At 49.2% G+C, this 11,791-nt stretch overlaps 5 protein-coding genes across 5 annotated transcripts; 2 read left to right on the top strand and 3 right to left on the bottom strand.

The window, feature by feature from the left end:
• Positions 1-917: 917 nt before the first annotated feature.
• Positions 918-1,178, bottom strand: PPTG_24475 (hypothetical protein; the record flags this gene model as incomplete). Its single annotated transcript, XM_008917330.1, has 1 exon — positions 918-1,178. The coding sequence occupies one exon, from the start codon at positions 1,176-1,178 to the stop codon at positions 918-920; it is 261 nt and encodes an 86-aa protein (XP_008915578.1).
• Positions 1,179-2,478: 1,300 nt separating this feature from the next.
• On the bottom strand, positions 2,479-3,743 carry PPTG_19012 (hypothetical protein). Its single transcript, XM_008917323.1, has one exon. The coding sequence runs from the start codon at positions 3,420-3,422 to the stop codon at positions 2,835-2,837; it is 588 nt and encodes a 195-aa protein (XP_008915571.1). The 5' UTR covers positions 3,423-3,743; the 3' UTR covers positions 2,479-2,834.
• Positions 3,744-5,017: 1,274 nt separating this feature from the next.
• PPTG_19011 (hypothetical protein) lies at positions 5,018-5,413 on the top strand (the record flags this gene model as incomplete). The annotated part of the gene is made up of 1 exon (XM_008917322.1): positions 5,018-5,413. One exon carries the CDS (start codon positions 5,018-5,020, stop codon positions 5,411-5,413), a length of 396 nt encoding a protein of 131 aa, XP_008915570.1.
• Positions 5,414-5,871: 458 nt separating this feature from the next.
• PPTG_19010 (hypothetical protein) lies at positions 5,872-7,712 on the bottom strand (the record flags this gene model as incomplete). The annotated part of the gene is made up of 5 exons (XM_008917321.1): positions 5,872-6,059; positions 6,118-6,179; positions 6,353-6,635; positions 6,794-6,996; positions 7,057-7,712. 5 exons carry the CDS (start codon positions 7,710-7,712, stop codon positions 5,872-5,874), a joined length of 1,392 nt encoding a protein of 463 aa, XP_008915569.1.
• A 399-nt stretch (positions 7,713-8,111) lies between these two features.
• On the top strand, positions 8,112-8,405 carry PPTG_24474 (hypothetical protein; the record flags this gene model as incomplete). The annotated part of the gene is made up of 1 exon (XM_008917329.1): positions 8,112-8,405. One exon carries the CDS (start codon positions 8,112-8,114, stop codon positions 8,403-8,405), a length of 294 nt encoding a protein of 97 aa, XP_008915577.1.
• Positions 8,406-11,791: the final 3,386 nt, after the last annotated feature.

Here is an 11,791-nt window from a genome sequence, read left to right as displayed (position 1 = left end):
TTTCTTCACTACTTCCTGCCAATTTAGTGTATGCGCCCTCAGCAGTAACATGTACTTCATATGTGCATCAAAGTAGAGAACATCGCCATCATCTGCTCGTGCCTTTGGCGGGTCCCTGCGATCGAGTTTGAGGCGTTCGACGAAGCGGTGTTGGCTCTCCTGTTTGCCCTTCTCCCGTTTCTTGTGGTCCAATCCAAGCCGCGTTTCGCTTCCTCGTGTCGAAGTCTCTCGGTCTCGAGTATGACTTTGAACTTTGCCTCTGACCTAGAGAGATCGTCTTTTCGATGGCAGTCTCGCTCTTTTCTCTCTGTTTTCTTAGCTTTTCGCCTCTCTTCACGCTCCTCCCTCCATTGCCTCTCCTCTGACACAGCTTTGTTATCAGCTTGTCCGCAATGGGCCCCTCCATTACGTAAGTAGATTCTTTTACAAAAGTAGGTGCATCACCACACACTATTCGTGTGCTGAATTATCATCATTTTATTGGCTGATATATGGGGAGCCAGACCCATTTATTAGCCAATCAGTCGTTTACATGTATTTGAGCGGCCAGGGCTACCACCCTGGTCCTAAATAAAGTTCCTAGTTTTCCTGATAATTGTGAGCTTCCTCCTATCTACAGAGTAAGCTAGTAGCGGATAAATACCTGGCCCGTTACAATGACGACTATCAACTTGATCTGGAGAAGATTCTTCTGCTGTATCTTGAATCTCGTCGAGGATCCGGGTATTCTCGCTGTTATTTATTTCTTCAGCTTCAGGAGGGTCTGTCTCGTTGCCCAGTAGTGTTGTATTATCTTGTATATCTGTAGTGCCGCGGTTGGCCCCAACAGAATCCTCTGGACATTACGCAGGAACTAAGGAGCCGTCATGGATGGCCGTCTCCTCAACCTCATATACAGTACGTTTAAGAGCTCTCGATCAGTTTTCGTCGCAAACTCCACCGACGTGGAGCAACAGCTCCTCGTCATCCTCTCCTTCGTCGAGGCCGTCGTTATAATCGCTCGACCCCGCCTTCAGCTCTAAAGCGCGATGTATGTCTTGAGCTTTCGCAATAGTTTTCGTAGACTTTGCTATGTGATCATTGACTCCGCTTGGTTTGGGCTTGCCGACTTCAAAGTCGCACTTACTCATCCCTCTAGGGCGCCAAACATTGTAGCGAAGCACCACTTGGTCCCACATGTTGCACCCTCAAGGTTCAATGTCTTCTACGATGGAGCGAAGGAGCATTTGCTCTGCAATCGAGAAGTTTTCATACCCGCTTTTTTCCCCCTCGCTACTAAAAACCTAAATATGAGGGTACGATCAAGAAATTAAACCGGTATTTCAACCTGAAAACAACAAACGTACACGAGCCATGAGGTGTGGATTCTCTTGTCTGATGCTGGGCAGAAGAAGAAATGGATGAGGCTTGGATGCTTCCACCAACAGAGGAAACTAGCCGAAAAACGTATAGGCACCAGCACCTTCAACAACAAGAAAACCTCGCTCGAAGATTGCAATACACAACTAACATGCAACCTTGACACTCGTCAAAGACACTACCCAATCAGCTTAGTCGGTCATCGCGGCTGGAAGGTCTGGGATTTCACGGTGCTGGCAGCCCCACCACCCACACCTGCACAAAACCATAACGAGCCCCCGTAACTTTCCGTCTCCTGGGTAAATGTCTAGCACAGAATCGGCAAAATCACCGTCAGATTCTTCCCAGTTCACACTTCAAGGAATCTTGCGTCCGGATTGCGCGAGTGGTTAAGGAGACGCAACTTGCCTCCAGCGGGGAGAGCATCGATATCTGTGTACTTATATCCAGACGTCTTTGTCTTTAAACTGAAGACGATAACCTTCTTTGATTGGGCCGGCCTTTGTTGGGGCACAAAATAGCTGAAGGTGTCCGAAGTACTCCCCCCAATATCTCACCGGCTGGAATAGTGCCCGACACAACGAGGTCTCGCATACCAGTTCTTACGTCCCAGCGTATTTGTAGGTACGGACTCTCCTTCAAAGAGCTGCCACATGTGCCGACAAAGGAACCGTTCACCGCATTGCAGAATCTGCTCCATATAGCGCTCAAGCACGTTGAAGCGTTGCAGCGCTCCACGCGGCCACAACGTTCTCCACCTTGTCTCCCGGTTCGAGCCCTCGGAAAGGTGATCCCCGAATGATTGTACTCCGCAGTAAGTAACATGATGTCCGCCGGCCAAAACGATTGATGATATTCATCTCGGGATGGCCGGAGGGCAGTGTCCCAAACAACACTAAAAAAATCGGGCCAGCTTGGCACAGACGATGCTCTCCGCATTGGTGTAGTTGGGCTGCCGGACATCTTCTGCCCTTTCAAGGCTCTTCCTCCAGTGTCCGCTTGGGAGAAGTCAATTGATCTCTCGAGTTGCTCTCTAGCGCGTTTGGTACTAGCAATTATCTCGATACAATGCATGCAATTAGAGAACTGAACTGCAATAAACCTCACGTGCGTTCACATGCCACGCTTCATCTCACGAGGAGTCCGAGTCGGTCTGTAATCCAACTCAAATGTTTGACATGTATGTGTGTAGCCTTCGAAATGGACACTTATCACGCTACGACAAGGAATAACAAGCAGAACGGCATGTGCGAACTCTTATCTGTTTGAACGCCACGTATACTCTTCTCTAACCATGCTCTTCTTCATTCATTTTAATGTACCGGCAAACACTCCACCTCGTCTCTCAACCAAGAAGCGCAAGTGTAGACAAGATGTGAAATCTGATATCGACGGAGAAGCTGCCAGCAAGAGACGCCGATCGTCGACCTCACCCTCAGTTCTTCTTCTACCTGCGATACGTTCAGGCCGCCGCTTTACCATTCTTTGGTAGTGGAAGTGGCCACTACCCAAGTCATATCTCTGCCCCAGTTCGTGTTAGCTCCCGAAGTGGTGTCGGGCTCACGTTGTGACAGCGAATTCGCGTCTGGTGATTCTACGATCACCGAACCTTGGTCGCCGAGGTCGCCCAAGCCACCAACGGCAACCCCACCACCGCACTCGGGAACCCTGCCTTCTGCGTCGAAGAACCGAGCGTCCACCGCTTCACTTGGTCGCTTTGCGGTAGCAACAGCTCCGCAGTTGGTGCCTCTATCACCAGCATCCATCGTCTCTACTGCTGCGACTGCGCCGTGGACCCCACAACGGCCCGTCAAGCGAGTACACTTGCTCAGCCAGTTGGATTCCTGCTCGGTGCCCCCTGGTTCGCAAAGTGTCATGAGTCCGACGGATACGCACCGACGCGCTGGAACGCATCGTGACACCTTCGATTTGCGTAAGAAAATCGTGGGCGAGCTCGAGTACGAGCTCGCCTGGCTTTCTCTTGCTGGAGGACACTGTGGTAGTATCGAGCCGGAACCTTTGGCAACCAGAGCCATGGCCGGCTGACGTTGTTCGGTTGACATCGCAGTCAAACCCTAAGAATTGGACATCCCTCAAAGTCAGTTTGGGTCGTAACGGAGGTGCCGGATGCGTATGTGTGGCTCGCTACAACGTACAACGGTGTCTTAACGCACATAATGGCCGCTCTGTACCAAGTTGAATTGCACCTTTGGTGCTCAATGCGGCAATGCGCTTCGCTAAAACGGAGTGTTGAGGATCAGTCGGCATGCCGAGACTGGAATATGTGGTGTTACTGCGATTGTCGCTATTCCGGCTGGAGAGCTCATCGGTGAATACATCGGGGTGATCGACGTTTTTGGACGTGCCGGACCGCGCAATGACGGCTACCGCTTGCGTCTGAAGACGTAGACCACAAGCAGCAAGCATGTAGGCATCGATGCCGCAAGATCGAGCGGAAAAATGAGAATGATGAACCATTCTTGCAGGCCCATGGCCCAATTCACGAAGTGCAAGTTGGTGACAAACGGACGGGTGAAGCCATAACGATCTGAGACGTCTACCCTGGGGACGAAGTCACTGTTTCCTATGGCGACAAGTAAAGGTTCCTCTGTCGTTGTGGGTGACAGAATGGCTTTATCGTGACCTACAATATCTTCCCGACCTGTCGGTTGTCAGGTGCTCATGATGGTAGGCGCATACCAAGTGACGGATGTATGGATCTGATCTTCGCGCATTTTTGTTGGGTTTGTGGATGCATACTTCTGAGTTTTTTTTTTTTTGGATTTCTTACATAACTTAATACAATCGATCCGTTCTTCACACTAAGTTTTTTTAAACGAAATTCATTTTGTTCGCATTTCGATTTTTTCCTCGCTCCATTGCTGTCAATATGCCTAAGGTAAGGTCTCTAACTTACACAGGCTGCCAACATAACTAAAACTTTGTTGTGAATGGATGTTGCCATCCGCGGGGAAGACGCGTCGGGTATTCAAAATTACTCAATTTAATAACAACTGCTGCTGTGCTCAGTCCTAAGACGATCAAGCCAATAGGTAGTAACATGTGGGAGCACGCCGCTCGTATTATAACACCCAGCGCAAAGAAAATCGACATGACCGCGACCGAGACTCGCTAAAGCGCAAGTTTAAGAGCTTGAATAGCAAGAAAAACCCGTCAGGCATAAACTGCCAAATTCCACTAAAGTTTAATCCAGTGCTGCGACCGCAACATAAAAAAAATGGGCGGCTCATTGGAAGTCAAGGTGGTGAGGCCGAATGTGAGGATGACGCTAAGCTCCCTGAGGCAATGAAATCTGTCGTGGGGGGGGGGGGGGGGGGGGGGGGGGGGGGGGGGGGCAGTCTCCTCGAGAAACGGGTATATAGACAAGCCTTCACAACCAACAATTGAGTAGCAGCACATTCGTTCCTATTCAAACTCATTCCCCATTTCCAAGGTGGCTGCAAGAGCGTGGAGACTTTCAGGTCCGTCACCGACTACGCGTGCATTGTCTATCACTGGATTCGCTGGGTTTGTGGGGCAGAACACGACCTGGACCACAAGCTAGCACGAGAGATGTCCCGTTGGGCTTCCGTCTCGTCTCAGTCACTGAAAAAGTACATCGCGTCGGTAGAGCGGAAGGTTGAGAAGGCCATAGCTCATGAAATACAAACAGCATCGGCATCATTTTGACGGCTGGAGCACCAGCTCCACGTACTACGTTGGCATCTACGCGATCTACGTTATTGCCGACACGCCGCTGCTAGCGCCACTTTTTGAAGAGAACGCCTTCGGAGCTGACTTGCGCATCGCGTTCATCATGGAGACGCTTGCTGTTTCTGGCAAGCAGCCTGGCTGCGTACGCTTCATTATCGGTGACAATTGCATCACCATCCAGGCCATAGCCACGCGCATGGGGCTGCCTTTGGTTGGTTGCGCTAGCCATCGGATCAATTTGGCGATTCAACAGCATGTTGCTGAGCACGAGGCCCTTCTCTCGCAAGTGAACGAGCTGGCGTTTCAACTTCGGACCAAAAAAACGCAGCGACGCTGCTGAAGCACACGGAGCTACGACCTGCGAAGAGAAACGTCACCCGCTGGAGCTCTACTTTCAAGATGGCGAGGAGATTTCTTCAGATCAAGGATGCTGCCAAACCTGTAGAGACAGTAGAGGAGCTCGTGCCTCGTTCCCGTGATTGCAGGAAGCTCGAGAAGCTTCATCACGATCTGCAAGCGCTGGACAGCATTTGTGTAACGCTGCCGTCTAATAATACAACTCTTGCGGACGTCTGCACACTTTTTGATGGCGTGGTGAAGCGTTACCCCGAAATGGCCAACTACCTCGCGAAGGATGCAAATACTGTCCATTTGCCAACCTTTTCAGGCTGCAGCCGTCAAGGTAGCACTATTTCTATCAACTTTTGGCTTTTTTACTCTCCCCACCTCTATACCACTGTAGGTAAAGCGAGGCGAGGGCACTCTGTCGCGCGCGCAGGCTGCTTCCATCGCCTCATTTCAGGTTGGCGACCGCGACAGCGTCAGCACCGAGCACGCGTCCGCCAGCTCCGTCTGCTTCGCTACATCGCTGCTGCATGCTGGCAGCAAGCGGAGCCATGGCACCGCCGATGCAGCATCGTTCGAGCCCCTGCTACTTGACGTCCCTCCGACGAGCAACGACTGCGCGCGGCTCTTCTTCAGCGGAGCTGTATGTTGCCCATCAACTACGAGATGATAATGGTTTTGAAGGAAAACGCTTCATACTGGAGGCGCCTGACGGTTGCCGAGGTGCAGCAGAGCTCGCCGGGCCTGGACGCGGTCTAGAGCTACTAGGTACAACAATGGTAAGCATCAACAATGCTTTGTTATTGCTCAATACTTCCTCTGTGCTGAAAAATTATCAGCAGTTGAAAATGAATGTCGACTGGTTGAAGAGTAATTGCTGGCAAGACCATTGTTAGATCGCGAAGGTAATAAACTTTATTAAAATGTCTCTAACCTTAGCTTGGAAACAGCGCTGGAGTACACTTCGCTAGAACACACAACACATTGCACCAGAGTGCCATTGCGGCGCTGTTTAGCCTTTCCCATATGAGGAAGTTTGTATTCATTGCCTCCATCACAGGCAAGTACACACACCATGACTTGTTGCAAGGTCAGAAAAATATTGTCCAACGTGGCATTGTCTAGAATACGAAATGATTTCTGCACGACCTCAATTAGCTCTAGCGTACTCGCAACATACGTTTGGTACTGTAGACTCTGGATAGCCGAGAAGTACCCTAAACCAACACATTGAAATCGGGCGAGTTAGCAGGCTGAAAAATAAGACGGATGTCCCAGCCCTTTTGTTGTCCTTCTCGAACTACATCCTCGTCGTCAGGTAGTATGTGAGGGGAGGCATTATCTTGTTGCATGTAAATAATCTTCCCCCTGTCACCTCTTGGCCACTTTTCCCGGTTTGCTGAAAACACACAGGTTAACAGTAAATGCTTATACACTGCCGTATCAACGGACTCGATGTTACGCTGTAAGATGGTGCCTTTTGGGCGGTATTGGCTGCTACGCTGGGCGACGTACTCCTCAGCAAACGGCCATAATCCCAGCTTCCCATTAAAGTTCGTTTTTCTATGTGGGTCCCATCTGCAAAGCATACAAAAAATTATTAACGTTGACAAATGTATCAAAACTGACAGGTATTACCTTAGTCGAGCAACCGCGGCCAAAAACATGGTCTTTTCGATATGGCAGGCGCTGTGACGGTGTCTCTCGGGTGGATCCTCGCCGGAAAGAAGATAGTACCGCCGTGGATTCTTGTCGTGGTTAAACCACTTCTCGTCCACGTGGACAATGTTGAGCATGGGGTCAAATCGATGGCCAATTTTGTCCCTGTGGACGTCAGGCTTGTCGTCCAGGAAGGACATGGCGTACTGCATCCGACGTTGGCGGTGCGTGGTCTTGAGGATTGGCTTAATTGTGGTGGTCTTGGCGACTAAGGCGTGGCTCGCAAGCAGGCGCTGAATGACACCCAAGGAGACGCCTACACAGGCTGCAGTAGAGCGAATAGTGGAGCGGCGTTCGGCAGGTACGGCCGCGCTTTTAGCCTCAAGCTCCTGCCTGTTGTACCCCTTTCGACCCGATCTGCCCTTGTATCTGCACGAGATATCCCCAGCAATATTGCCTGCAGCTACCGACTCCTTGTATCTGCTCCAAATAGCCGCCACAGTGTCCCTGTGTACGTCGACGTGCTTCGCTACGGAGGTCTTCAAGCCATACGGGAGAACTCCGTCAATACTGCGCTTTAGGAGCTCGTGTAAGATTGCATAGCGCGTTGTTTCATTCACCTTGCGTTTCCCCATTCTTGGAACGCCGTAGGCGCTGACTTGAAAGTGTGGCGGGTGTTTTGGCGTGGCACTGCTTTTTGGGGAGGCTTTAAATGGCTGTCGTGACCGCAATTTGGGTAGTTAGGACGCAAAATGCATATCCTCCAATAGCACAGACAGCAGCGGTTAATATACACTCTGATTCGTAGAAATTGAGTAAGTATTGTGTGTGTAACGGCGGGTCAAAGTCAACTGCTGATAAGTTTTCAGCACAGAGGAAGTACATTATTATTGTGAATGCTCCAAACCACTTCGTTATCATTCTTTTTGGTGCTATCCCCTACATTTACAATACGTATTTTCCCGGCTTGCTACGTACCCCCCCCCCCCCCCCACCGACTACCAACTACCTCTAATAGACTTAGAGGAGGAGCCATGCGTATTCTGTTGGACAACCATGAGCCAAGGGGTGGTAGCTCCGTAGCATCGAACGGGGAACGATCGCTGGGGGAAAGCAGTGGTTCCACTCTGACATACGTTAGTTCGAAGCGCACCCAAGCTATGAAACGAATGGCCCAAATGAATGAAGCGGATAAAAATATGGACGCTGTACAAAAGGACGGATCGACGGAATTACGCAACTTCTTTTATACTGTAAAGAAGACGCAGACCGACGAGCCGAGAGCGATAAGAAAATACGAAGAGAGGAGAGATACGAGCAAGAGGTAGCGGAGAAAAGCGAAAGAGAAGAACACGATCGGCTTCAAAAGAACGAAGCTGCAGAAGCAAAAAAAAAAAGAAACGCTGGCAACGACAACGAGAAGACGAAAGTAAATGGCGTGAAGAAGAAGCAAAGAAAAAAATGGTAGAGTCGAGCGAGAATTGATCCGCGCTGAGGAATGGAAATGCCACGAAGAGCGAATGGAGCTTGAACGTGCCAAGGATCGTCAACGACACGAGCAGACGCTCATGCTCTTGTCATCGCTTGCAGGCAACAAGCAGTATGATCATCCGTTTATTTTAAACAGAGAATAAACATAACAAAAAAAAACTTCATAATGGAAATGACGCTGTTGTGATATTTAAAAACACTTAGTCACTACTTATGCATCGTCTGAATTGTACATGTGTGCCGTTCTAATTTGACTAATCCCTACTGTTTGAACCTGAAAGGTAGCAAGTTTGACAGGTTGTCGGGTCTATGGTGCTGCTTCCCCATATTGAAAGGCAGGGGATGGAGCAACCGTTGATAGACCTTCTCGATTGACCCCATCCCCCATTTAGCCGACCGATCGATGAAAGTGATGGCCCCCGATAGCGCGTTTGCTACAGGTCGCACTGCTGGAACATCTCTGTCCTTTAAAGGTGTCAAAATCCGACCAGCCATCTTGGTGGTAGTCTGCGAACGCGGCACGGACAAGAACACGATAAACAAAACAAGTCTTCCAAGGTAGCGCATGGTAGGAAGTTATCGGTTGTATTGTTATTAAAATCATTTCTATTAACGTGCAGGGATGCCTTTAAGCGCTTATTAGATTGCTTTAACCCTTTCGTGGTCAATGGGGGCATTTTGCCCCCCCCCCCCTCCACACACACACACACTTTTTTGTGTGTGGACGAGGCAGAATCGCCCTTTCTACTTGAATTACAAGGATTTGCAGAAGATTTGCTGCAGTACCGTAGTTTATGAAAGGGGGCAAAATGGCCCCTTTGACGGCCTAATGACTTGGCCTTCTATAGTAAAATGTGGCCAGGTCAAAAGTGTCCTTTCACGAAAGGGTTAAAATATTCTATCGTATTCCAACGTATAGAGCAACCGGAGGCGACCACCCAAACTCCAGCACCACCATCCGGTGCTGGGGTTGCTCATGGGCTTTTCGTGGGTTGCATGACTAGATCCGATCTGTGCTCACAGTTTGGGATTCCTCCTTAGCCGGGTAATAGAGCATGCTGAAGAGGGCTTTTCTCCAGCGCGGATTTTGTGGCCTACCCCAGTCAGGCAACGGACATTGGCTAGGTTGGTCGAGGCTCGGCAACCTCTGCTAATGTTTACTTGGGGGTTCTTGGACGGCAAAAAACTACAGGGTAGGTTATTTGCTTTATAATAATAATTAAATTCAAACTTTTCATGTGTAGCTATATTTTTATCTGAAGGCTCGACAACTGGCAAACCAAGATCTTCAAAATGCGCACTACAGCAGCTGGTTACACAACGTGTTTGTGACTGGCACTCTATGTTTTGGTGCTGACGGGGTAATTGTGTGGGTCAAACCCAATTGCCGGGGCAGTTGGAATGACAGCGATACGAGCTTAGAACTAGACAGATGCTTCTTGACCCCAGGCTAAATCCTGATTCACGTTGTGGCGTGGTCGCGGACAGCGCATTTCCATGCGCTAAGGAGTCGAGCGGGTCCTTAAGGCAATAAAGCGTGACATCATGGCGCATGCGAATTAGGCACTGTCATTCAATGCGACACTTCTCCTCTCTCACTCGCCTCTTGAGATCTTGTACAGCCATTTGCAGCTTGCGGTGTGTCAGGTACTCCGAGCTAAGTGCTATAAGCAAGCAATAGCAACTAACCATCGCCGCTTCTCTTTTAACAGTTTTCGTTGTCCTAGTGAATGTATTCCTATCCACAGTGAATACAAAACGTAGCATATTGCCAACTTCAATGTCGGTATCGTCGGGACAGACTAAATTTTTAGCTGTAGTTTGGATAGAGGTATTTATAGTATATCTGGTAAAAAAAATTTTTCCCGTTGTTAAGGGGGGTTTAAGGGGTTCCTTAAACGTTTGGGTTTCACCGTTTTTATGTAGGTTTGTAAGGCACCCAATGAAAGGCACCAATGGACGTCTTCCGAAACCCAATTAAAACGGCTCAATTACACTTTTGTATAATCACCCTTTTATCTTTGTTAGGTATTTTATCACGCCTATCGCGGCGGCACTGCGAAACTACATCCAAAACCCCACATTAAACCTTTGAAGCCGTTCGCTATACTAATGGCCCCAATCTGAAGAGTAAGCTCTGTTATCATAAGGGTAGTAAGCTTGTGGAAATACAATTAGGACATCAAGAGCGCTAAGTACGACTCTGTGGTCGTCGATTGGCAACTTCAAGCGGTGGATATTCAATGTTGACTCGACATTCGAGCTAACTTCACCACGGTTCCGCTTGGCACACCATGGTGCGTTCTGAAGAAGCTCAGTGCCTCTTAGGGTTGACAGGAATGCGTAAGATTATCTCCAAATAGCTTTATGCGGAAGCGCTCTAGACATCGCAGAATAGCGAATCTTCAAGATCTGCATCGCCAATTCTACGAGGGGATCATGAAAGCGGAGCATGTTAGCTTAGTGCGTATGAGTCATTGTGCAACTGCAAAAGTTCTGGCAGATCCCGAGATGACAACTTCGATGTACGTCTGGCTAGGCGGTTCCGACGTCGACTTCCTTGCAGTGACAAGTACATTAAGGAGAGCTGCTGTAAGCAGCATTTAAAGTCTGTACTATTATTTACTCATTTATGTTTTATTTTTGAAACTAGGGCGTCTTTCACGCGCCTCCCGGGTTGCTTTGCCAGTTCTATGACATACAATCCCCAAGGACAGTCGACTTCGCAAGCTGCAGTACCATCATCAGGCCCTGGGCATGCTGGTGGCTTACTATGACAGCTGTATGGGTCAGACATCTTTGCGTATGCTCTTCGGTGTTCCCCACCGACGTTGTGCCGTGCATTAAATGAGGCAGAGGAAGCTATGTTGCGAGCGCTGGAGTGATTCCCTTCTGTGTGAATAGTTTTGCCGGGGCCAGACCGACCGAAAACGCTAGCTAAGATTGTTGCTGAGCGAGGCCCTTTGCTGCAGCTCACATGGGTTTTCTCGGCGGTAAAATTACAAGGTATTGCTTTTTTTACATTAGTTCTATTTGTTTAGTTTTATTTTAACTATTTTATTATTCGATTTCAATGATCTATCTTTTCCAGGTGCAACAACCTCCTCACCCAGATCGCCAAAATGTACGTCGCACATCTCACCGTCGACCACCAGCCCGCATATTTGTGGTCCCGTGCCACAACGGTAATGGACTCGAACTCCACTGCAGCGCTGTCGAACAC

This window comes from Phytophthora parasitica (assembly GCF_000247585.1).
Source record: "Phytophthora parasitica INRA-310 unplaced genomic scaffold supercont2.98, whole genome shotgun sequence".
Classification (NCBI taxonomy): domain Eukaryota; phylum Oomycota; class Peronosporomycetes; order Peronosporales; family Peronosporaceae; genus Phytophthora; species Phytophthora nicotianae.
This window is presented reverse-complemented; position numbering and strand designations above follow the sequence as displayed.

Bases quoted from the DNA above. Each gene is read 5' to 3' on its own strand.
- PPTG_19012 (XM_008917323.1), bottom strand. From the start codon at position 3,422: ATGTCAACCGAACAACGTCAGCCGGCCATGGCTCTGGTTGCCAAAGGT.